The following is a 26,446-nucleotide window of genomic DNA, read 5'->3' as shown; positions in this document are numbered from 1 at the left end:
ACAGAGAATGCTTACATAAACGCCAGTGGGGCTTGCCGCCCAAAATAGACCTACTCAACAAAGAGTCCTATTCTGGGAACACTCCATTTGCCCCAAAATAGAGCCACTGGAGATATCAACCCCCTGTGCCATGCCTGGATAGCAGGAAGTCATGAAGTATCTGTAAGGTCACAGCAGGGAACCCTGGTGCTTCCCCATCAGCATCCCAGCCACATGGACTTCCTGCTGAGAGGTCAGGTGGCTCAGAGCTCGGAGCACTACTCTAAAGAGATGTGGAAGAACATCCTTCTCACCTGCTTTCTGAAGAGCCCATATCTGTGTCAGTCTTTTCCACACGCAAGTGTCAAAGCTTTCACCCAAGCTCAATACCTATCCTTGAACAGCATGATGCATGACGACAAGACCCTGCCAGCTGTAGGCTGTCCCTGAGCAGAAAGCACAGCATTCCTTGACTGCATTTTGTCTGCTGCTCCAATAGGCAGCAGGATCCAGCAGGTCTACATATAATGTTGTTGAGGCTTCCTGCTTCAGGAGTTGAGAAAAATTACTTCGGAGGACTTAGCCAGGACCCTGAAAAGACAGAGCTGGAAGATCCAGGCCAGACGAAGCTGAGAGAAAGGAGCTCAGAATGTCCCGCATCACTTGATTTTACAGGGCGTGATGGAAAAATTCTAGTCTTCACCTAGAGATACCATGCTCCCTTCAGGCACCACCACTGCTCAAAAGACACAGATCCTTGTAGCGCTCTGATCTCAACACCAGCACTGCCCCAGGAGGCGACTTCTCTGCAGAAGTTGTGTGGCCACTACGCTTCCCCTGCAGCAGGCAGGCACCAGCCCCATGAGATGCTCAGCAGTGGCAAACGCACTACCCACCAGGCAGAAAGCCGGCCGACTCCGTATCAGCTAGACTCATCCAGAATCCCTGCCCACAGCTTCCATCACAGCCAAAAAAAGTTGTTACTGCTCCCTGCTCAGCCAGGGAAATGTCACCAGGCTGGGCCTCTCCCTTGGCAGAGGCTGCAGCAGCAAATTCACAGTTTGGGGGTGGGAAGAGGCTCTGTGAGGCCGCTGTGCCATATCTCTGCCTCTCAGCAGGACAACCAGCCATCTTCCCAGGACCTGGTCCTGCCCAGCTTTCCAGAGGGGGGGTCAAGGAAGGAGAACTCTTGGGTTGCCTGTTAGGCAACTTTTTCCCCCCACTGAAATCTAAGACACAATGGGTGGATGAGAGATGATAAAGGTGCTTGCCTCCAAGTCTGAGGACCTGAGTTCAATACCTGGGACCTCCATGGTAAAAGAGAGAACCAATTCCTACCAGCTGTCCTCTCACCTACACAGACACACAGATAGACATACACACACAAATTCCAGACCTAAGAGACAATCGCACAAAAGGCTTAGTTTTGACTTTACCAACTTCAATTGGATTTCCTTTGAGATACTAATAGAAACATTATAGGATATTTAAGAAAATACAAAAAAAGTTAAATGGTGAAGTGAGGAGGGGGATCCTCCATAGTCCAGCCACCCAAAATGAAAGCATTTTAACATTTATTTACGTTTGTCCTTTCTGTTATACCTGGTTTGATTTTGGTGGTGCTGTTTTGTGTTTGTTAGTTTTTTTGTTTTTCTCTGTAATTGTGATGTGTTCATGATCTTATTTATACCTGAGGTTTTAAACTATTTTAGCTTGCAAGGTACAGTAACACATAACTTTAATCCCAGCACTCAGGAAGCAGAGGCGGGCGGATCTTTGGGAGTTCAAGGCCAACAGGGTCTACACAGTGAGTTCCAGAACAGCCAGAATCACATAGTGAAACCCTGTCTTAAACAAAGCAAAGCAAAACAAAACAGAAATCAAGAACATGCATGCGCATATGCGTGCAAACATATACACACACTTTAATATAAACATTTTTTTTCATCACTTATTTTGGGGGGTGGTGAGACAGGGTTTCTCTGTGTAATTGCCCTGGCTGTCCTCGAACTCACAGAGACCTACCTATCTGGATCTGTGGCTGGTCCAGGAAACTCAGAATGAGTGAGAGCTTAGCCATTTCTTTGCCTTAGTCTGGCCATCATAACTTTACTCCTGGCGATGGGTACTAGCTGGCTGGGAGTTTTCTCAGCCAACAGCATGAGGAGAAAGACAAAACTTGGCCACAGGTTTGGGTAAAAAGAGGACAGAGCTCCTGCTGGAGGAACCAGATAAAGAGAGGTTTGTTTGGAGTAAGACTGGTTATGGCCACACCACTGACATCTAAGAAGCAGTGGGAGGCAGGGGAGGAAAGGAAAACCCCAAATCTGCCCTAGGAAGGTGACTGTGTTGTCTACTAACGCTGCAAGAAGGATCCCCATTCAACCAACAGTCTTCAGTGTTATATGCAGCCTGACCCGGCACTCTGAAAAAATGAAGACAGACACATGCAGTCTAGCCATCCAAGACAAGGCCATCCCCTCACCACGGGACACACTGAAAGATAACCTTGGAAATGACCACAAGTTATTTACTAGAATCACAACTAGCAATCCATTTTATATCATGAGAATATAATAGACATGAGAAAGTATCAAAACAATTTCCTCAGTGGGATGAAAAGCTGACTCTCACGAAAGCTCCCATAGCAGTTTAGCCCGTTGATTTAAGCACGGGAGCACCCAGGATGTGTTTACGAAGCTTCCTGAACAGATAAGCCAGGGGACCCAGAATGAGTGAACGGGGCATCATTCAACAGAGGGAGATCTGGTGTATTTGCTTCAGCGAGGCTACTGGACAGGAAAGTTCCCCACTGAAGAATGTGGCTGGACAGACATACTGATCTGTCTTCAAGTCCTCAGCCTGGATGTACTCTGCTAACAAGTTTCACCCAAGAATGTCCCCAGAAGACAAACAGTTCCCATCAGCATGCCCTCAGGCACACGGCATCCTACAGAGGAGACCACAGAACCTGCATGCTCAGACTCTTAGTGTCCTTAAATAAGATCTATTCACTGTAAGCCTGCTTGTTGGGTTTCTGTGCTGTCTGGATTCCCAGGACAGTGGGATGGCTGAAACAAAGACCTCCCTTTCCTTCACTTAAGCTACATGAATGCAGATTATTTTGCTGCAGGGGTGTGGGCTGAAGTTCAAAACAGTGAGCTAAACTTTGAGCTCAGCTGCCTCCTGTCAGAACCAAACAAAAGAAATGAAGAGTAGACGAAATCAGCCGGGAGAAGTCCCATTGGGAAAGGGTTGGATTCTAAGCGCTCGTAGCCAAGAAGTGACTTTCTCTGCCTCAAGACAAAGTGCTCATAACCTGATAGGCAGAGCCAGAACCTTTATAAATGCGGAAGCCATTTGCTCTGGGCACTTGAGTGTCAACACAGCAGGACCCTTCTGTCTGCAGGTCACTACAGACAGGTCAGCCAAGCTCCCAGGACAGATGCACGAAGTACAGCAAGTATGCTGGGCGGTGGTGGCGCAGCCTTTAATCCCAGCACTGGAGAAGCAGAGGAAGGTGGGATCTCTGTGAGTCTGAGACTAACCTGGTCTACAAAACGAGTTCCAGGACAAACCCTAAAGCTACAGAGAAACCCTGTTTCAGAAAAACTAAACCAAAACAGAACAAAAAAAGTAAAAGAAGAACTTGACTGTAGCTCAGGGGTAGAGTGCTTGCCTAGTACTCATGAAAACCTAGGTTCAATCCTTAGAACTGTAAAAATTTAAATTAAGTTAAAAACAATGAACTGGGTGGGGTCTGCCATAAAGAGATCCCAATTCCAAGTGCCAAGCCCCAAGATCTGTGAGATATAGATCTGGGCTATCACAGCTCAAAGGATAATCCTCAAACCAGGGAATCTGGGGTAGGGAAAGAGCAAGAGCAGAGACGGCAAGATTTCAGCTGGGCTCTGATATGTTTTCACTCTCCCACACATCAGCTCTTTGGGCCTCAGTTTCCATTTTAAATGGAGTGAAAACTTCTCTCCACAGGCAGCTTGTGCATTAAGACGACTTTCCGAAAACTAGGGGCACTGTAAGATCTGCACCGTTCCTGCGTCACCACTGGAGACCCTAGAACCTAAATCTCAGGTACAGTTTATTTTTACTACCAAGTCCCTTCTCTCCGGAAAGCTCAAGATGCCAACCGAATAGCTGAGACCACAATGGTTTCTTCGCAACACCTTACCTGTGACTTTTTTTTTAGTCAAAAAATAGAAACTATGGCAGGCTTCCCTCCTAGTGGTCAAGGCAATGGCTGAAAGTCGTCTGACTTACGGGGAAACAGAACTCTATTATTAAAAAGACCTTATTGGGCTGGGGATCTGGCTGGGTGATAGTGTACTTGTCTAGTGTTAGCAAGACCCTCAATTTGATTCCCTGGCACTGAAACAAAACAAAACAACTCATTTAATGTTATCCCATGAATTCTGAGATAAAAGGAACCCCAACTTCAGGCACTGTCCTCAAGGATTCCAAAGACCAGAGAACTCAGCTGGGAGAGGGCTGTGGATGGAGGACTGCGTACAAGAGTGGGCACACTTGCAAACACAAGCACTCATTTAAGGAGCACAATCTACAGTGAAAATGACAGAGAAGGAAGGAAGAGAGGGAGGGAGAGAGAGAAGGAGGGAGGGAGAAGGGAAAATTAGCTGTTGTCCGAAGCAGGCTGACACACCTTCATAACCCTCTTCCCAGATAAAGAGACACAGACAGGCTGCCAACGCTTACAATCAACTTCCAGCAACCCGGGGGAGGCTGTCTGACAAGGGATTTCACGGGTGAAGTTGAGTAGCTGCAACCTCACCCCAGCACAGTTCACTATGCACTTTCCCCGTCCCCCTCAATTCCTTAAACACAGGCTGGGAAAGAGCCCAAACAGCACCTCCTCACCTGGCATGAAGACAGCCCAGACAGTTGTGCCCCCACCCCTCAATCAGAGCATTGTCCTGAATTTGGCATCAGAGTCCCCAAGCTGGACTGCCTTGGGCTAGACTCTTCCTGCTTCAGACTCCATGACTGCATTAGGAGAGGGAGATACGGACCTCGGAGACTCTCCCATTCTGATCTCTCCCCTTCCAGCCTGCCTGCTCCTCCTGCCTGATCTACCAAGCAGTTGCCCTTCTCATCAGACTACAGCAATTGTCAAATGGCAACCGGAGCAATTCCCAGGTTGTGGGGAAGGAAAAGGACTAGAGAAGCCACAGGAAGAAACAAGGCTCCTGTTTTACAGCAACAGCTTCCCTTCCACATACAAAGCCACCACGACTGCATATTTGGCCAGCAGAAAAGAGCCGAAGATGTGGGTGTCATGTGGCAAGGACTGCATTCCCAACTGACAATGCCCTTCGAAACATCCACACAAAAACTGCCACTTGTCCCTGAGTGAACTAAGGGCCCCATTCCCGTGTCTCCCCTTACCTGTGACTGTCACAAATGCTGACTGAAAATCCGGAGAGGAAAACCAGTCAAGTTCCTGCATCTGCTTGCCAGGTGTTTGCATTTCTCCTCATCTTTTCTGCTGCCATGGCAACCAAATGCAACAGGCAAAGCTAGCCCAAGACTATCAGTGTCTGGAGACAAGGTGCTGGTTCTACCAGTCACTGATGGCCACAGATGACTCCCACAGCCCAGAACCACGAGGGTGAGCACGGGCTGGCCTCCTCCTGGAGCTGGAGAGCCTTCTCCCATGCTCACTCGCCCTTACCTCTGGCTGTCAGCTTTTACCAACACGTAGCTGCAGGAAGAACAGCAGACAGAATCGCCTAGCAGCGAGAGATTTCCACCTAAACCCACAATCTGCAGCAGCTTTCAGGAGAGCTTTGCCCTGAAACCCATAAAATAAAGTCTCTTTGGCAAAGGGGCCAAAGTTCAGTAAGAGACCGCCTACCTTCAGCAGGTTCAGGCCTCTCTGAGCTGTCTTCAGACACCGCTCACATCACCAGCCATTCCAACCGTGTTTTCTCTCCAAATACGCAAATGAATGGGAGGACAGTTGAAACCGACTGAGCGCAGGGAAAGGCATTCCAAGTAAAGGTCCCCTTGGTGAGGACCCCAAGGGAGCCCGCACAAGAGCGGGCTTCTGAACTTCCAAAGCAAGTGCGCTCTCTCAAGCCTGGCCCCACCTCCACATAAAATGCTTTGCAGAGTCTGGGGACTGGTGTACACAGCTCACTGTCAGTCAGCTGCCGTCACTGCTCAGGAATGCTTCTCTCTTCCCCAAAGCTGTAGAGGCACCCGCACGGAGGAGAAGAAAGTATGTGCCTGTGCTCGAGGCTCAGACATGGAATCACATTCCTGGGCCTTGGGTGTGGGTAGACCCTGATAGCTACTGTGATGAATAGCTCTAATTGTCAACTTGACACAATTTGAGAACCACCTGCAAGGAAGTGTCTAGATGAGGCGTTGGTCTACATTGGGTTAGCCTATGGGCATGTCTATTAGGGACTGTCTTAATTAAGTTAACTGATCTAAGAAGACCCAGCCCACTGTGGGCAGCACCATCCTCTAGGCAGGAGGTCCTGAAGCGTTTTAAGGGTGGAGAAATCAAGCTGAGCACAAGCAAGCAAGCGATCATGCACACATTATTATCTCTGCTCTTGACTAGATGTGCTGTGACTAGCTGTCTGATTTGACTTCCCCACGCAACATTTCTATCACCCAAGGTAAGAGCTGACACTTCGGGTTCCACAGCTGTGGATGTGCCATGAATCCTTCTGGCAAATTACATAGCCACCCAGGGCCCTCAAGTCCTACGCGTGATCTATGCAGAAGAAGGCTACATAAACCCCTGCGGGCGTGCGGGCATGTGTACGTGCATGCACTAGACAGTCTTTGAAAGCTGGACACACTCGTTACATGCTCTCTTCCCGCACCAAATATCCGACAGGCCTGAGCACCTTCTTCTCTCCTCCTCTTAATAAATTACCCGCCCCCGCCCCCTGAGACAGGGTTTCTCTGTAGCTTTGGAGCCTGTCTAGCTCTTGTAGACCAGGCTGGCCTCGAACTCAGAGAGATCTGCCTGCCTCTGCCTCCCAAGTGCTGAGATTAAAGGTCTTAATAAACTCTTAAAGTAGGTTCCGTTGTGTGTCTTGTGATTTGTTTTCATGCCCCATAATTTCATAATGACAGAATTGTAAGCTGAAATAAACCCCTTCCCCACTAAGTTGCTTTTTGTCAGGATATTTTATCACAGCAACGGAAGTAAAACTAGCACAACCACAAAGGGCCAGACAGCCGCTGACAACTGAAGAAATTCAGTGAGCATCAGGAAGCTGCTTCAGAAGAGTGGCACAGATAATCCGATCATGAGCAATGAGGCCCTATACCAATGCTGGGGGCGGGTTCCTGAAGAAGAGGCAGCAGAGGAAGCTCGGTGTCTCTGAAGCAAGGCTAAGGTTAGGTTAGAATCTCCACGCAACAGGCGCGGCAGCCCACTCAGACAGCACAGTGAGTCCAGCTAATGACGAGGGTTTTCTCCCTGAATAGCACTGCCTCTCCTCTAGACCCCACCTTTGGATTTCTGCTGATGGCCTTAGCGGTTTTGTTTCTGTACAACAGTAGCAGGAGAGTAGGACAGATAAGCATATAAAGAAAGGCTGGGAACCCTCTCCACCGAGGCTGACATGTAAAAGGGCGTGTAAAGGAAAATGTGAGCTATGCTTCGGCCCAAAGCCCACCATACTGAAATAGACAACCCTCTGTATAGCTTCTGTCATTAAGTCTGATCTTTTTCCAGCTCTGGCCTGTTTCCACACTTGGAGAAGCTGTGCTCCCTTAGTAAACTTTTCTGTTACTATCAGCTATCTCTGTCCAAATCCTTGCTCAGGAACAAAAACATGGGAATTCCTGCAGGTAGCCTTGGCACCCGATCTCACCTCTGACCACCTTCCCCCCAGGTGAGGGCAGCTTGTGTGCAAGCTGGATGTCTCAGCAGAAAGGGGATTTTAAGAGGCTGTGACAGCACTCCCACATCCTGTAGCATCTCTCCACCAGGCATGTGGAGACTGAAAAACAAAACTCCTCTCAATTCACTCCAAGGCCCTCTACCCCACCACAAGACAAACACGCAAACCAAAGCAGCAGAAACCGCCTAGCAGGTTGTGTTTTGATGAACTCAAAACATGAACTGTCTCCAAGCTCTCAACTTACTCTGTCTGAGTAAGAACATAAAGAAATACTTACTCCTCCTGAAGAATAAATTCACTGTTTTCTGGAGAAAACTGTCCAGTCATAGGATGCCTGAAGGTTGTGGTCTGCTGGTTGTGGCTAGAGAGACAGAAAGATAAGAAGTCACATGATTAAGGGGCACCAAGAGATGATATGCTAAAGACCCAGGTCACCAAACATTCCTCTGGGAAGGAGGAACACGGCTGGTCTGGAACTCAGTATACATTAGCCCAGGCTGCCCTCAAACACATACAGGTCCCCTGTCTCTGACTCCTAAGTGTCCAACTAGTTTTGTTTTTTGAAACAGGGTCTGTTTGGACGGAAGAATCAACCCAGAGCTGGAAGGCCACCCGGGAGCGTTGGTATCCATTAAACCTGGGCTTTTTCTAATTCGGTTGATTTGGTCTGATTTGGGTTATTGGGTCGGCAGAGAGGTTTATTGGGCCACAAAAACTTTTCAGGTCTAGCTACATATCTTTGACTGCCCTGGAATTTTTGTGTAGACTAGGCTGGCCTCAAACTTTAGAAAACCCTCCTATCTGTTTTGCACAAAGTGGAATTACAGGTATGTGTCACCATGCCCAGGAATACACAATATCTTAAAGACACATTTCACAAAGTTCCAAAACACTGAAACACTAAAAAGAAAAAAAAAAAAACCTTCTATAAGATAGCAAGCTGATACAAGAATGAAGGAAAATAGGCGGCACCCTCAACATCCCCAAACTGTATGTCAGGGAAAGAATCCTAAGAATTAACCACCCAGCCAGCAAATCCTATCTTCTTAAAATTCTCCTCACTGCTACCAAATGTCTTCAGTTCACTGAAGGGAAAATAAATGTATGGGCATGTCTCTGCAACATGACCTGCTCGGTTCCAACACCCAAGCCTTCTACCACCCTTCGGAAGTCAGGAGGGGCTGCTTCCATGCCAAGATGACAGACTCGCCCAAGTGTAGGTGTTCTGTGTGTTGACAAAGACTGCCTGGAGTTTCAAAAGATGCAGAGTCGGCTCTGAAGGCTGCTGGTTTGTTTCGCAAATTAGCAAATAAATGAATCTCCTTTCTCAAAAGGGAATGTGATGGATTGAAAAAGAATTTCCCAAGCACAAAATCATAGTTGCTTTTAGATTTTTATAAAATCTAGAAACAAACTAACAAAAAGCACCTGTGGCATCATTATATGTGTGGAAAACTCCAAGGCAGTTTGGGGTTTATTTTTTGCCTTCTATTTAAAAAAAAATAATAAATTTTTAAAAAAATTGTTACTGCATTTGTTTGTTTATAGGTGGGAGCACATGTATCAGGGCACACAAGCAGAGGTCAAAGGGCAACTTTCAGGAGTTTGTTCTCTCACTGAACTCAGGTCCCTTACCTACTAAGCCCAAGTTGGCAGTCTTCTCTACATATAAAAATATGTTGTGGCTGGAGAGATGGCTCAGCAGTTAAGAACACTGACTGCTCTTCCAGAGGGCCTGAGTTCAATTCCCAGCAACCACATGGTGCTCACAACCATCTATAGTGGGATCTGATGCTCTCTTCTGGCATAAAGGTATACATGCAGATAGAGCACTCATATACATAAAATTAAAAGTCTTTTTAAAAATGCTGCTTTTTTTCGGTTTTTATATTTGATGTTAACTTTCTAATCTTCCCCGGGCAGTGGTGGCGCACGCCTTTAATCCCAGCACTCGGGAGGCAGAGGCAGGCGGATCTCTGGGAGTTCGAGGCCAGCTTGGTCTACAAGAGCTAGTTCCAGGACAGGAACCAAAGCTACAGAGAAACCCTGTCTCGAAAAACAAAAACAAAGAAACAAAAAAAAAATCTTCAAGTCAACATACAAAGTAAAGGTTCCACTGTGGTTTTGTTTTTTGTTTTTGTTTTTCTATATGTAACTCATGCAGGAGAAACACTTTCATTCCGGTGCCTTCATTTGAATTACTGAGTCTGACATATGAACATAATATTTTTCACACCTTCAAATTACATTGCCTATGTGTGAGACATTGCTGTGCATACAAGGGAGCAGGGGAACAAAAGCATCCCTACTCCCCGACCCCATGGGGCTTCTGTTTAGACCCATATACCCTGCTAATGCTGGATATTTTATGGGGTCTCTCCCATCATAATCAGCAACTTTGAGTATAGATACCCCCTCACCCCAATTCAAAATATTTCCTTGAGTTGAAGCCTCCAAACTAAAATTGCTAAATCAGAGGGTATGGGCCCTTTTCAAAAGCTCTTAACACAGGCAGGGAAGAGACTTTTGCTCTCCCAGCCAATAGATCATCTCAGCTTAGTGATGTTAAGCTGTTAGCTTTCACCCCCTAAATGAGCACTGAGTCTCTCTGGAGATTAGCGGATCTAAATCTGCACAGCACACAGTTTAGGAAGACAGGTAAGGAAGACAATATCTAAAAGCCCGAGACTTTCCTTACTCTGTCCTGGTGCCTGATGTAACCTTAGCACCGGGAGCTAGAGTGGCCTCCCGAGTCCTAACAAGCCATCAGACCAGGCTGCTTGTTGACAGACCCAGCCACAGAGAACCGCCCCTACCAAACCTTCACTCATCCCAGCACAGATGGCCTCTCAATTCCCAGTCCTATTCTTGGGCCAGCCCACAGAATCCTATGACCTCATCTGGCAGGCAGCAGCCTGGGCCTCCCAAAAAAGCACTTTCCAGTTGGGATGGGAACAGCCCCCTGCAACACCTGTTTCAGACAGCCTTGCCTCACATTCAAGGGCTGGGCCTTATTTTACCTAGCTTTTTCACAGTCAACTCCAGGAAGCTTGAGAGTATAAACCCTGGGTTGGTCCCATTTGCAATCTGGTGGGGAAACAACTGATCTGGAGAGAGTAATCAAGCAGCAATACCACTGACCTCTAGAGCCTCGGAAGCACTTTAGAGTCCACAAACATTTACTCACACATCCAGCCATCAGCACACCAGCTCCACACTTTGTTGGAGAGAAAACTGGGCTAAGAACATGAGGGGTGTGCACAGGACAACCTCAGGGAAGTGTTAAGACAGGGACTGAATCTAGGTTCTGTTTGTAAATCCCAGGCCTTCTGCATGATGTGCTGTTCCCTTCCCTTAAGAAGCAGAGACTGGTGTCTTCTTGACTATGGTCAGAAAACCTTGTGGGCAGGGCATCAGAAACACAGTGCCATATTCACCTACCCCTTCATCCCCCTTGTGTCCAGGGCCAAAGTTCTGAATGATACTTGTACAGCAAGCAGTATACCCCAAGGAGCCTCTCTGGTCCTATCATCAGGTCAGGTGATGGACCCTCTGGTAGACAGGAGCACAGGGCCAATCTTCTATGTGCCTGGAACAAATCCAGCAGCCAGTGGCCACCTTTTCTACACACCCCGAGGGCAGTCAGTCTGTCTCCTACCTCCAACTCATGTCATATAAATAAACCCAGAGAGTCTCAGGCTTATGAATCCTGAGCTACAAGGTGTTGGTACTTAATTCAGAAGTACAAGCACTCTAACATTGGAAGGACGATGAGTTAAACTGATGAAAAATAGCTGTTGCTTGGTCACACATAGAGCAATTCCCCACACTCCCTTCCCCAATATGCCTGCTGCCCTTGATGCCAACACAATCAGCCTCGGCCTCGGCCTCGGCCCTCCCAGTTTCTGCTCATTCTCCTTGTCCAACACTCTCATGTACCCAAGGAGGTTAGAAGCACAAATCATGTTATTTCCGTGATAGAAATAAAAGAAATAAGGTTCCAGATTATGAACTATTATCAGAATTAGAAAGAGAGAGAAAGAGAGAGGACATAACCAACATAACCATTGGGAGAGGAGACGGACCTACATAGATGAATGAATCCTGAATTCTGGGATCCTGAAACTTCATCGCTTTTGATTTAATGTACCCAGCTTGCTCTTGGCAGAGCTTCCAGCTCAGCACTCTTTGAACAAAAAAAGAGTAAGGTTCCTAGGCTACACCATTCAACCTAATACCAGTAGGCAAGTTACCTGTTGTTAGTAGGCCATTAGGGAGAAAGGCGAGCCCCACAAGAGGTAGACAACCTGTCTACTGATACAGTCAACTACTGTGCTCTCTACAGAGCTCCAGACCCACCACTGCCCAACGAAGGCTTCCTGTTACATAAGCTTGAGACTCCAAGTCTAGTCGTGCGTGCTTCATTCCTTGTCCCTTTTTTGACCTTAAAATGCCATTAAGTTTCCTGATCCTAAAACCCACAGTCGCATGTCCCATTACCCTGACTCAAGAAGCATTTGCAGACCTGTATCGACACATCCCCGAAATACCTGTCCTGAAACCTGACTTCCCACCTCTGCTCCTCAGCATGGCGGACATGGCCCGGCTGGGAGCCAGGCGGCTGGATTCAAGGGAATAGAAACTCTCCTCGTGCAGGAGTTTCTGTTTCTCTTCAGGCTACTGAGAAAGCAATCTGCCAAATGATTTAAACATGATCTAGTCTTCTTTTTTCAAATCCCACTTTTCCCCCTAGAAGCAACTTCTCAGAAAGGCCTGGCAGCCAGGGCGACCTGGAGAGTCCCAGGAAACATGGAGGGAAGGTAGCAAGGGAGAGTAAGCGCCCAAATAAATAAACACACCTTCTCAAAAGCCCTGGACTGGGAAGGAAAGCCCACAGAGGGCTGGCAGCAAACACAAGAGCCTTGATAACAGAATACAGAGGACCGTGGAGAACAGAGAACTGAGCTCAGTAGAGCTCACCTGCACCACACATGGGGCTGGTCAGAATGTGAGGGCCTGACCGTTTCCTGCCAAGTTTTGGGAAGGGGAATTTTTCATTCATATAGAATGAGCATAGACTGGTGTGGTGGTGCACGCCTTTAATCCTAGCACTCAGGAGGCAGAGGCAGGAGGATCCCTAAATTGGAGACCAGCCAGGTCTGCAGAGCAAGTTCTAAGGCAGCCAGGACTACACAGAGAAACCCTGACTTAGAAAACCAAAACCAAAATCAAACCAAAAAAAAAAAAAAACTTTGATTAGTTAAACATAAAAGTTCCAATTACTTATCTAGCAAGTTGATTTTTTTTATTGAGTTTTTTTTTTTTTAATGCAGGGAGCTCTGGAAAGCTGTGAACGACGCTTGACAGGAGGCCAGAGCACACTGTTGAGTGCGGCTCTCTGATGGCTGTGGCATTGGTATGTGGAGTGTGGCAGATGTGCTGTCGGCACTAGCTCTTATCTGGTCCTAGCTATAAAAAGAAGAAACAGCTTAAAATGTAAGGAAAGTATCCAGTCAAAGTCAGCAGAGCCTCATCAACATACGGAGCAAAGCCTGTCAGTCCCCTGTCCCCAGCGTCCCAACCCGACACTGGAGAACAGTCACCCGCAGGCTAAGGCCTCCTTCAATATCGCCTCGAGGCTTCTTATGGCATATTTTATCTTTGGCCTCAGTGTCTCAACAGAACTGTAGACTGTGGGTCACCTAGTAGTACCCCAGAAAATGCTCAAAAATGAAAACGAAAACTCCACAAACGAGAAGAAATTGCCTTAGCTGTGTCAGCTCTCATCTGGACTCCTCAGCAGAGAGGGTGTAATCGGGAGCAGAAACTATCTTCAGGGCTAGGGATCAGCTCAGTTGGCAGAGTGCACAGGCTGTGGGTTTAACCCCCAGCACCATAAGCGGGCTGAGGTGGCTCACACCACCATCCATCCCAGCACTGAGGAGGTGGCGACGATGTCAGCAGTTCAAAGTCATCCTCCCTCACCTGGAGTTAGCCTGGGCTAGAAAAGACGGTATCAAAAAGACAGTATCTTCGAATTGCGAACATTTCCTAAGCTCCTTTTGGTTTGTTTTACTTGGCACTTTTACTAATTTGTTCACTTAACAGGAAGTGTCACCGTAATGTGGCACTTCTAAGGAGGCTGACGATCTTATGAGAGTGGTGTTTCAAGCTTGCAGTCTTGAATCCATCAAAATTGACAACAGTTCTCTCCACATAGCCACTTCCCCACCAGCCCTTCTTCTTGTGCCCTAAGAATAGGCCTGGATGAGCCAGCCAGCCTATGGTCCTATCCTGTCCCCAAGAGAAAACTATCCACGCAGTACTAAGGTATCTCTTTCAACATGTGCCCTGAGCAATCGTCAGCCCAGAGCTTTGGAGCTGGGCTGGATTCAAACCAAAGCAAGTCTCTTCACCTCTCTAAGCCTTGTCTCCATCATTACAAATGGGATTTTAAAATGTTCCTAGGGGCCGGGCGACAGTGGCACACACCTTTAATCCCAGCACTCGGGAGGCAGAGGCAGGCGGATCTCTGTGAGTTCGAGACCAGCCTGGTCTACAGAGCTAGTTCCAGGACAGGCTCCAAAGCCACAGAGAAACCCTGTCTCGAAAAAAAAAAAAAAAAAAAAAACAATAAATAAATAAATAAATTTCCTAGGGGTTAAAACAAAGGGGCACACACCCTTAAATATACAGAAGGCATTCAATGTTTCTTTAACCCAAATGAGTCTTGACTATAGCAACAACAGACATCTAAGTTTTAACTAAAGAACAATAAGCTGTCTTTGTCCCAAACCAAACTTTTCTGGTAACAATGTCCTCAATTGGAGTCATTCTCTGTTCCTTCTATGGCCTAATTTTGGCTTGGATATGCATGTGAGCTCTACTGGCTTTTTCTCTAAGACGCTCTATATTCACCCTCGCTTTCCACCACCTCCACTGCTTGCCTCTGGCCACACCCCACCCACCCCACCCCAGCACTAGGGACCAAACCTAGGGCCTCGGGAATGTGAGGCAAGTGTCCTCGTGACAAAAGTCTGTCTCCAGCCTTCATTTCACTTTTTAGTTGGAGACAGTCTCTCACTAAATCAAACTCACTCTGTGGCCCAGGCAGACCTTGCAGTTGTGATCCTCCTGCCTCAGCTTCCCAAGTAGTTGGGATTATAGCCTTGCAACTACCAGGTTTAGCTTTTGTTCCCCGATTAGCCTCTGCAACAGCTAAGCACATCCTTTCTCAGCTTCTGTGACTTCACTGGAAGCCCTGAGATCATGACAGGCTCCTCCATGAAACACTGGAAGCACCACACCATCCAGAGTGAAAATTAGCTGCTTGGCTTGGCTTGGAAAACCCTAGAAGAGAGGTTAGCAATGGTTTTAGATCAGTTGGCACAGTGCTTGCCCAGCACACACAAAGCCCTGGGTTCCATTTCTGGTGCCACACAAGCAGGCATTGCAGCACACACTAGATAAAGCAGGAGGCCTAGAAGCTCAAGGTCACTCTCAACTACAAAGTAAGTTCCAGGCTATCCTGGGCTACACGAGAATCTGTCTCAGAACAAACAAAACCTCAAAATGACATGATTCCTAGCTAGCGATATTCTATACTATTTTATCCCTGCCTACCTCACTTCCTGAACACCAGGCCTTTCCCACTTGGCACTCTCTGTCCTCACAGTCTGCACGTTCCTTGCCTGTATCCATGCAGCTGGCACCTTGTCCTTTAGATCTGGGCAGGACTGTCACCACCTCAGCCCGTCCCACTGTTACTTCATACCACATCGGCCTATTTTAGTTATTAACAGCTGAGATGTTTCGCACTTAAGCGCGCATGCAATTACTGTGGGTCCCTCTGACGAGCACGCAGATCTGACCTGTCTCTACTACTACATCAGTTTGTAGAGATGTCTGGCACCCGGGAGATGCTCAGAAGCATCTCTGAACTCAATGGAATAGGAAAAATATAATGGGATTCTGACCTTCAAGTGGGCCCTCTAGTGAACTGCCTACACCTGCAGAAAGCAGAACTCAAGCAACGGAGACAAGAACCTAACGGTCATTGGCCATCAAGATGCAGCAACTGGCAGCGCAAGAGACATTAGCACGCCAGAAGCCTCTGCCGGCCCACAAGGGAAGGTTAATACCCTCAGTGCAGAAAGCGAGGATCAAGTGCCTGAGAGAAAACTGCTGAGTGATTAAGAAGACACGGGGTGGGGTAGGAGTATAAACACGCTCTCCTATGTCTCACTTGTATGAACTAGAAGAGTGTGAGGCTAACAGTTCAGGGGAAGATATGAAGGCTCTTTCGTTGTTCTTAGCTCCCCCAACTAATACTTTTCCTCCAGTCTTCTCCACTGCCAGTCCTCAGTTCCTTGGGGGCTGGCTCCTGTATTTCTCATGTTTTTCCTAGAGCACAGGAACAGGGATGCTCACGTGGGAAGCACCCGAACTGTTACCTTGGGAAAGAGCAACAGCCACCTTCGGCAGGAGGTTGTGCAGAATCTATCAACCCATCACAAAGTCGACGGGGGCCATCTCCCAGGCCCAGATGAAGGAACCTACGCCAGTGCTAGAAGCACCAATTATCCCTGGGGAGCCAGAAATACAGCAGCGCCAGGCTACCAGCATCCACACTACCCACATCTGGCTTACTTCACCCACCCCAAACTAGGCAGCAACTTGAGTCCAGCCAAACCCCGGGGCCACCACCTGAGGGGTTCAGATACTGCCTCTTCTGTGCCTAAAGGCACAAGAAAGAGTGGCATCTGAGAGGGTCACAGCATGACTGTCCACCTCGGAAAGAGGTATCTCTGTCCTTCTGGTCCCCTGGATAGAGCAGACTGATGATTTCCAGCACAATCTAGAAAGCTCTGTCACACAGGTTATATATGGGTTTCACAGATCCACTCGGTGACCACTCCATTTGTAAAACTCTCTCCCAAGCAAGTAACCTGGCATCTCAGATCCCACAAGGGGTCGCATAGCTAGAATTCCACCTGCCAAATAGGAAGCTTTAATTTGGCTTCCTGTGATTATGAATGAAAAGATGAAAGTCAAACTCCTACTAGAATGAGGAAGTCAAACGCCGACAGCCCTGCCCACTTTGTGAAGGAAGTTTTCAGAGAAACAAGGTAATAGAATGTCAGCCTTGTTAGCAGTGACTCCTCAACCTCTCAGGGCTCTGGTTTCCTCATCCTGGGTTCCCCATCGCAGAGGCCACCCAGGCAGATCAGATTGGAGTTCAAGCCTTAGCTCTGTCCCGTGAGTGGGTGACTGCTGGGTTTATCTGTAAAGGGAGGAGATAATCCAGCTCAGCACGGTTAGGAGGAGGCTGTAAGACCCTGGAAACACTTCCGCATTTGGGGCCTGCTAGGCTTTTCTTTGGCTGGCTCTAGAATGCTCTACATTACAACTCCAGCAGGACAAGCCTGCAAAGACAGAGACTCAAGCACAGGCTTTCTTCCTCTTGGGTCAAGGCACACAAAACCCCAGATCACTGTTAACATCTATTTAAAGAACTCGCCTGCCAGGCAGTGGTTTCAGATCAGCAGGCACAGCCCCTCAACCACACCCTTGTCACTCAGAGGGTCTGTCTCCATGGTGCCGAAAGAACAGACCAAGAAAATCCACCTCCCCTACAGACTGAGCTCAGCCAGGGACACAGAGCCTACAGGAGGACTGAAGTCACAAGGAAGCATTCTCAACCTCAGAACACCCATTCATACTTCCATTCAGTGCCTCCTGAATCCGGTGCCTCGGCAGCCACTTGAGAAAACAGGGCCAGATGTTACCAGCACCTCCCAGGCAGTGAGGATGTTTTAGGTGACAGGATCTTCTCAAACTCCTACCACCCATCCAACCCCAGTCGAACTGGAAGTTCGATGACACTACAGGTAACTTAAAACACAAGGAACCTTCCCCTCCTCTTCTCCAACAGGACACCTTTCCGTCCGTAGGAACGTGAGGGAGGTAAGAGTTCAGGACACTTTCGTCCTCATGAAATGGCGCTTTTGCTGAGCGATGGCACTGCTGGCCATCTGAAACTTCGGGAACCAAAATCTACCACACACTGAATCCTTACAGACCCATCCGGGACTCACCTGCTCGCTCACTTCCTGCAGACAGGCCCACACTCGCCCTGAGTCCCATGGTCAGAACCGTGTCTTTCCTGGTGGTAGTCTGATGAAATCTGCACTCAGCTCAGGGCAGGCGAGAGGAAGGCTTGTTCTCTCTTTCTCCACAACTGCTCCCAGTGTTACAATCCAGCAAGCCACCCTGTTCCTGTTCCTGCTCATTCATTCTCCCTCCTCTCCACACCCCAAGCACAATCAGGCACCAGGCAGGCACACACCTCCAGCTCTGAGTCACCACCCCTGTGGCCAAAGGGAATGTGGATGACAGGCTGTACACATCCAGGCAAGCGCTAAGGGACAACTGCGTTGTTCTTGGAGCCTGGGAGGTTGGCTCCCTCTAGTATCAGGACAGAGCCTAACACCCAGCCCTGATGTCAGAAAGAACCATCCGGTTATTTTCCTGCGCTGGGTTAAAATCAGCCCTAAGACCAAGCCTCATCTTGGTGGAGAAGCACTACCATATCCATCTACCTGCCTGGTAAAACTGGAGGATTCTTCCAGAACTGCCTGGGAATGGCTAGGGCTCTTTGAGGACAATATAACCCGGAAGCTTTCACTCCCAAATGAGGCAGGAGACAGAAAGGGAAACTAAGATACTGAGGTCACAGAACAGCAGTGACTCTTTCACTGTAACCTACACAGGCCTACAGATCACAAGGTGGGTGACAGCCCTACGGGGTCGAGGGGACAGGGAATTGCACGCTGTTACACAGCTGCATTCTAGAATTGTTGCCACAGTGCTGGCATATGGTAGGAGCTCAAGAAACATATACTGAGAACACAATAAAGGAGATTTTGTTCTCAGTCTATTTAGGATGGCAGTTGGGCAGGTTTTCTAAACTTTGCTACTGCTTTCAGCACTTTGGTGATAAAACCTGAGTTATTGTCTTTAAAAAAAGGGGGGAGGGTCAAAAGCCTTCAAGATCATAAGACAAGAAGGGCTGGAGAGATGGCTCAGCACTGGTTTCTCTTCCAAAGACCCGGGTTCAATTCCTCGTACCCACATGGCAGGCAGCTCACAACTGTCTGTAACTCCAGTTCCAGAGACTTTAACACCCTTAAACAGATATACATGTAGGCAAAACACCAAGGCACATAAAATATAAATAAATAAATAAATAAATAAATAAATAAAAAGATTATAAGACAATGTGAGTCTGCCACGGCAAAATGAAAGAGTAAGTGACCAGATGAAGGCGCGTCAGGTCCAAAGGAAACTCCAGACATCCAGAGCCGGGTTCTGCCTGGGCTACAGAAGCATTTCTGGAGGTCAGATAAGAGCCAGCACTCTCAGGAACTTGTGAAGCTGGTTCCCCTCTACCAAACAGGAGTCATTTCCCTTCCCACTGACAGAAGGGGCAAATGGCTACCTATGGTGCCTATTAGCATACCAAAGCACGTGCTGGCCTCCAGGCTCCCTCCTGTCACAAGAACCTGGCTCTTCACCTCTCCCAGTTATCTGGCTTCCCTCCCACCAGCTACTCATTCTCCTTACAACCCTGCTATTTTGGCTATGCCTGAGTGTAGACACGTGCTTCTCTGCTTTCTCTAGTCTCTTTCTCTTGCTGTTTTCCTCTCTCTCACAAAGGCCTTGGGCCATGTCCAGTCTACTTCTTTCTCTTCTAGATGCCTCTGTTTTCTCTCTCTCATATGTACAATATAAACTTCCCCTTAACCACACCATGGAGTGGTCCTGTCAGTTTAATACAAGGAGCTACTACTAGCTGCTGGTGGAGGAAGAACATTCTTTTTTGAGGGTGCTCCAGACCCATTCACCTACAGGCCGCAGTAACTGGACTAAGTGGGTTATCCAAACAAACAGCAACAACAAAGACATAAGTTGGGAGGGTACACAGTGGAAGGAATAGAGGGGAGTTGGAAGACAGAAATAGGAAGTAGATATTGTTATTCTTAAAAAACGATTAGAGAGCTGCTGCAAACGGTCCCCGGGCGGGCTGGCGGAGGGAGCCCGCCATGATGACGGCTACAGGAGGGCACGCTTCCTTGGCCCACGGTGGCGGCAGGGAACAGACGCGTAAGCACAGGAAATAGCCATAAGTATTTATTAAGGAAGGGGGAGAAAGAAAGACAGAGAAAAGAGATAAAAGGAGAGAGGAGAGATAAGAGAGAGACAGAAAACGCGTGCGCACGCCAAGGAAGCAGAAAGAGAGAGAGAGAGGGTCCCAAGATGGCGATGGGCGGGTCAGAGGTTATGGGAGTGGGCGTGGCTAGGGCAGGGACCCAAGAATATCAGATATGATCATATTTCATTGTATACATGTATGAAATTCTCAAAAATAAAGAAAATGTGTGTGTGTGTGTGTGTGTGTGTGTGTGTGTGTGTGAGAGAGAGAGAGAGAGAGAGAGAGAGAGAGAGAGAGAGAGAGAGACCAGGAGCCATTCTCACAATTGTCTTCCCTAACAAAATAGTTTTAACTACAAAAGAGATTGTAATAATCACAAATCAGTTGTTATAAAGACTGAATTAGTTGGGTGATGATGGCACACACCTTTAATCCCAACATTCAGGAGGCAGAGACCAGCCTGGTCTACATAGTGAGTTCCAGGACAGACAGGGATACACAGAAACCTTGTCTTGAAAAACCAAAACCAAACAAAAAACCTGAATTAGGCTTACAAGCACAAACACCACATAGTTAATACTTATTTGGTCCTACTGTGTGCTTAGCACTGTGTACTTTGGGGGATAGAGAATGATTATGCCTCACCTGCCTCATGATACAAGCACTCACTCCAACAGGACAGGCAGCTGTGGTCATTTGCGCTGTGCACCCAGGTTGGGGCAGGTTTCCAATGTAAACACAAGCGTGACTTCATCTAGAAATCCTGTTGTAAGAACAACGCCCTTGTACGTAGGACTATGTCCATTTCACAAACAAAGAAATCAGAGCAGAAAGCAGCCCAGAGCCTTTCTTCAACCTCATGACCAAAACTCAAGTTCTAATTAGCACAAATTGGGGGCTTAGTCTTCTTCCTGCTCACTCTTCAGGCAAAGGCCACCTCTGGCCCCAGTGGGCCAGATGCCAAGGAGCCAGTGAAGGAACAGGAAGTGCCCTGGGCATAGTCATCAGGTACCAGACTTAACCCTCTATCACCAGCAACACCCTGAAAGAGATCAGTGACAGGTATGTGAGAACCAGAAGGGCCACAAAGACTGTTCCCCACTCTGCCCAATGGCCCTACCTCCAAAATCCCTGGCCAGGTTGTCCTTGCTGCCAGATCAGCTGTGCTGGAGCCCAGGTTTCTTCGATTATCTCCCCTCTCCCACCTTGCTTTTGTATGTGACCACCCCATATCCCATGAGACTAACTGTCCGCCAGCTCCAATCACTTCCCTGCTACATTCTGTGTAACCTTCTAGGACTCTTTTCTTCCAAGTGGCCCTGCCTGGTCACCTCCAGCCCCTCCGACTCCTGAAGGCTTAAACTACAGTGGTATTCTTCCCAATTCTTATTTGTGTTTCAAAAGTTTCTCAAGAGCTACATATTCCAGAAGGATTATGAACCATGAATCCAAATGCAGTAGCTAGCAGTGTTAAACTCTGGTGGCAGATACTTGTGCCTGTTTGACCCTGTGTCATTATTGTTATTTGTGTTTACGGATTACTTAGTCATTTAAAATTTTAGTTGGCCAGTGAGACAGCTCAGTAGGTCAAGGCTCTCACCACTGAGCCTGGCTACCTGAGTTCAATCCCTAGGACCTGCACAGTGGAAGAAGAGAACCGATATAAGTTATTCCCTCCCTCTCCCTCCCTCCCTCCCTCCCTCTCTCTCTCTCTCTCTCTCTCTCTCTCTCTCTCACACACACACACACACACGAGGTGGTTAGAAATAAGTCTAAAAATTTTAAGGGTCAACAAGATGACTTACTGGGTAAAGGCACTTGCTGCCAAGCCTGATAACCTGAGTTTAATTGCCTAGAGCCCACATGGTGGAAAGAACCAAGTCCCTTGTTTTGTCCTCTGAGCTCCACATTTGTTGTGGTACATGCACTCCTCCATACACACACACACATGCAAACACACACGCAGTAGATACTGTACATGTTCTCCAAGTTGCTTTGTGCTTTACACAACATGAACTCCTCCATGTCCACAACAAAGATGGCCATTGCACTCACCTCCACATATAGCTCCCAGGGCCCTCAGCATTCCTTATACAGAGACAATCCTGGGACCCATCCCACATGTCAACCTACCTGCCACATAGCAGGCATTGCAAACTGACGACTGTGAGCTAGTATGTCCCCAAGACAGGGTTTACTTGAATTCCAATGAGGCTAAAAATCCAGTTGAATTTTAAAAGCCAAAAATGTCACACATTCATTTTAAAAAGAATCCAGTCCACCTTGAAAAAGCAAACACTTTTGCAAGACTGGGAAGCAGACCCACCTTTCGGCTCACTGTGGTCATTGTGGCCATCACCACACCCTCTGTTCCAGGCTTGACCTGGGAGCCCATCTGTCATTGCATGCACACTCAGTTTTCTCACACTCACATCTTTATATCTGAAGCTCTGCCAGAATGTGGAAAACAAAGGGCTAAGCCACGGTAGGAGTGTTTAAGAAACAAACTGGAGCACACAGACGCACAAGCTCAACTGCTCAGGGAGCCTCACCCTCTGACCTTGCAACACAGGCTGCTACCTACAAAGCTCACAATGGAGTCTTTGAAAATAATCTAATCATATTTTAAATAAGTTTACAATTCTGTGTTGGGCCAACTTCATAGCTGTGCTTGGCCTTGGACCTCGGGCTGGATGCACCTGCTGGAGTGGGGACTCTACCTTGTACCAACACTGGCAACTAGAGAGGCCCTTCCGTTAGCATGACATGTTTAGAAGAATCTGATGTGAGAGTAAGAACAAAAGGAGAATGGCAAAAATTGGCTACAAAGTTTCCTTCTTACTGAATGAATAAGTACCATATACACATTCATCATATCTTGGAAGAAACTCCCAGTGGCTGATGGGATCTTGCCCTTACAGCTTCCTGCCTGGACTACAGCACAGCTAAATCCAGACCACTGGACTCTTCCCTGCCAAAGAACACCCAGCAAATGCCACCAGCATCATCCCAGAAGAACCCAAGAACAGGTAGTAGTGAATGCTGCTCTGATGATGGACACCAAAAGTGATCCCAGACAGCAGGCAGGGGCTCTGGGGACAGAAAAGCATCTCTGGAGAGGAGCACACACTTCCCCTAACACTGAACATGGCATTTAGACCATAATTCAGAATGTAGCCCTTAACAGCTTGGTCCAGAAACTGCTCCAGAGAGCCACAGGGAAAAGGTGCCGCCATCTGATCGTGTACTCGGGAGAAATCTTTCTAGGTGACACGACCTGAAAGATGCTGCCTCACCTGTCCCCAACAATGACTGTGAGCTCAGTCAGCATCCTCACCTCACTTCATCCTCCCACTTACTCAACACATAGATACATATTTGAGAAACACCTCGTCCCCAAGTCCGTAGTGCCCCCACCTGCACGCAAGTAACGGAGAGGAGGGAGTAAGGGCAGCTCACACCCTAACCCTGTCAAAGGCAAATGGCATGAAAGCCTTTTATATTTTCACAAATGATAACCTGTTTTAGGGGCTGGAGAGATGGCTCAGAGGTTAAGGACACTGACTGCTTTTCCAGAAGTCCTGAGTTTAATTCCCAGCAACCACATGGTGGCTCACAACCATCTACAAGGAGAACAATGAGATCTAGTGCCCTCTTCTGGCATGCAGTCATACATGGAGGCAGAACACCATATTGTATACATAATAAATAAAATCTTTTTTTTAAAAAAAAAGATAACCTGTCTTAGTCAAGAGCAGCAAATTCCCCATTTATAAAGTCATGTTGGAGTGACTCACTTTCTTAGTAGGGTAACCCTGTTTTCCAGAAGTCACGATCAGACTTTAGCGGGCCACAACACTGCTGGAATCCATAGTGGGAGGAAGAACCGGCTCCTGTAGGCAAGTCTCCAGCATTCATATATAGGTATGGCATGGCAAGTCAGCTCACACCAAAATAAACTTTAAAAATATAATTTAATTTTTTATTTATTTTTTATTTATTTATTTATTTATTTATTTATTCATTCATTTATTTGGTTTTTTTGAGACAGGGCTTTTCTGTGGCTTTGGAGCCTGTCCTGGAACTAGTTCTGTAGACCAGGCTGGTCTCGAACTCACAGAGATCCGCCTGCCTCTGCCTCCNTTTTGAGACAGGGTTTCTCTGTGGCTTTGGAGCCTGTCCTGGAACTAGTTCTGTAGACCAGGCTGGTCTCGAACTCACAGAGATCCGCCTGCCTCTGCCTCCCGAGTGCTGGGATTAAAGGCGTGCGCCACCATTGCCCGGCTTATAATTTAATTTTTTAAAGGAAAAAGAGTTTAGAGCTGAAATCTACTCTGGTTGCCCTCCTCCAACCTCCGCTCTGTAGCTGAGGAAACAGGCCTGGGAAGGTTAGGAGAACGGCTGGAGGTCACAGTAATTAGGAACCAGGAATTAGCAGGAGTTCCTGCAAACAGGGCTGGAGGGAAACCCATCCAACCTTGTTTTTAATTAATTTCCTGCCTTAAACAAAATCCATCTTCCAGTGACTCATTTCCATTCCCAAACATGAAAAAGGCCTTTAAGAAGCGGGTCTAGTCTCAAGGCTTCATGAGAACTGGAGAAAGTACATCTGGGTCTGAGGCCCTAGAAGTGCACACAGGAGAGAAGCCACAGGGGGACAGAGGCAGAGACCAGGGTGACACATGCAGAGCCGGGGAAGATATCAGCTTCCACACCTAGAAGCAGGAAGAAGCAGGGGCATGGGATGGAACCAAGCCTGCTGATGTGCTGATTTCTGACCCCCAGACAAACAAAATTAAGACAAATAAAGAATAAACTCAGTTGTTTGGAGTCATTGGATTTGTGGTCCATTGTTCCGACAGCCCAGAGAATACATTCTACATTAGTTCTGAGGTTCGAACTAACTCTAGATCCAATTGGTCCAGTCTGGAAAAGCTGCAGGAGCACCAATAGACCTTTGGACTCAACACTAGAACAAAGTCCAAAACAAGCAAGATTAACTGGTCATTTTTGACTGGTCAGAACCCACTCAGATATCATGTCCACTTCGGGACCCACACATATCAGCCAGATGGGAAAGTTGGAACAAGCACAGGAGAGTTGGACCAGAACTGAGAAGGATTAAAAACAGGTCCCTATCACCGAAAGAGCTGGAGCTTTCTGTGGCCTGGGAAGACTCTGGACACATGGCTACTGTACTGGCTAGTTTTATGGTCAACTTGACACAAGCCACAGTCATCTGAAAGGGAGGAACCTCAATTGAGAAAATGCCTCCATAGGTTCAGGCTGCAGGCAAACCTCTAGGACATTTTCTTAATGATACATGGAGGAGGGCCCCACCCATTGTGGTACTGTAGTCCCTGGGCTGGTGGCCCTGGGTTCTATAAGAAAGCAGGCTGAGCCAGCCACGAGGAGCAAGTCAGTAAGTGGCAATTCCTCCACAACCCCTGCATCAGTTCCTGACTCCAGGTTCCAGCCCTGTGTGAATTCCTGTCCCAGTTTCCTTTTATGATGAGCAGTGATGCAGAAGTATAAACCAAACAAACCCTTTCCTCCCCAACTTGCTTCAATCATGATATTTGATCACAGCAATAGTGACTCTAACCAAGCAGCTACGACCTTCCATGCCGGAAGGACTATTAAGAAGTAGAGTTGGACAACTAAACAAACTTTTTCTTAATGTTTTGTGGTTTCAGGGGTTGGGGGATAGCTCAGTGGCTGAGCACTTGCCTAGCAATAAGGCCCTGGATTCAGGCCCTTAGCATATGTGGACAGGGTGAGTGTCAATAATGTCAGAATGGCCTCTGACCATCACTGGTGTTGTGCATTTTCAAGCTCAAGCCAAAAACCACCTACCAAGCATGTTAGTAATGAAAGGATGGCGATCCCAGACCAGCCATGAGTAAGGTGGCCACTTTCTACTCTCCAGCTTTGAGTCTACACTGTTTAGTGATGTGGGAATGTCATATATCAATCTGTTGATTTCATTGGCTGAGCAATAAAGAAACTGCTTGGCTTAGCTTAGAGCATAGATGGGAGGAGGAAACAGAATAGAATTCTGGGCGGAAGAGGAAGTGAGGTCAGACTCTGCTCTGCTCCCGAAGAGACGCCATGCTCAGCTCTCCCGGGTAGATGCGATAGCTCTGCTCTCTGAGGCACACGCGATGAAGATGGACATAGGCTAGAATCTTCCTGGTAAGCGCACCTTGGGGTGCTTACAAACATTACTAGAAATGGGCTAGTCCAGGTGCGAGAATTAGCCTGTAAGGGCTAGAGTTCATGGGCCAAGCAGTTAAATGAATACAGTTTGTGTGTTGTTATTTCGGGCATGAGCTAGCCAAGCGGC

At 47.5% G+C, this 26,446-nt stretch overlaps 1 protein-coding gene across 10 annotated transcripts in view; it reads right to left on the bottom strand.

Moving 5' to 3' along the window:
• Plekha7 (pleckstrin homology domain containing A7) overlaps positions 1 to 26,446 on the bottom strand; it is a 191,205-nt gene that overhangs the window by 58,149 nt on the left and 106,610 nt on the right. For 8 of the 10 annotated variants that reach the window (XR_007591890.1, XM_050143170.1, XM_050143168.1 and 5 more), the window contains one exon: positions 8,164 to 8,247. Coding sequence is in view for 8 of the 10 variants with exons in the window: in XM_050143170.1 (XP_049999127.1) it covers positions 8,164 to 8,247 (84 nt within the window). In the remaining 2 variants the exon portion in view is untranslated. Of the gene's footprint in view, positions 1 to 5,869; positions 6,097 to 8,163; positions 8,248 to 17,983; positions 18,186 to 26,446 lie in introns of those variants that run through there. The other 2 variants (XM_050143171.1, XM_050143175.1) reach the window with 2 other exon arrangements.

The sequence above is a fragment of the Alexandromys fortis genome, unplaced genomic scaffold (genome assembly GCF_014885135.2).
Source record: "Alexandromys fortis isolate MF-2015 unplaced genomic scaffold, M_Fortis_MF-2015_v1.1 scaffold_45, whole genome shotgun sequence".
In the NCBI taxonomy this organism is placed as follows: domain Eukaryota; kingdom Metazoa; phylum Chordata; class Mammalia; order Rodentia; family Cricetidae; genus Alexandromys; species Alexandromys fortis.
This window is presented reverse-complemented; position numbering and strand designations above follow the sequence as displayed.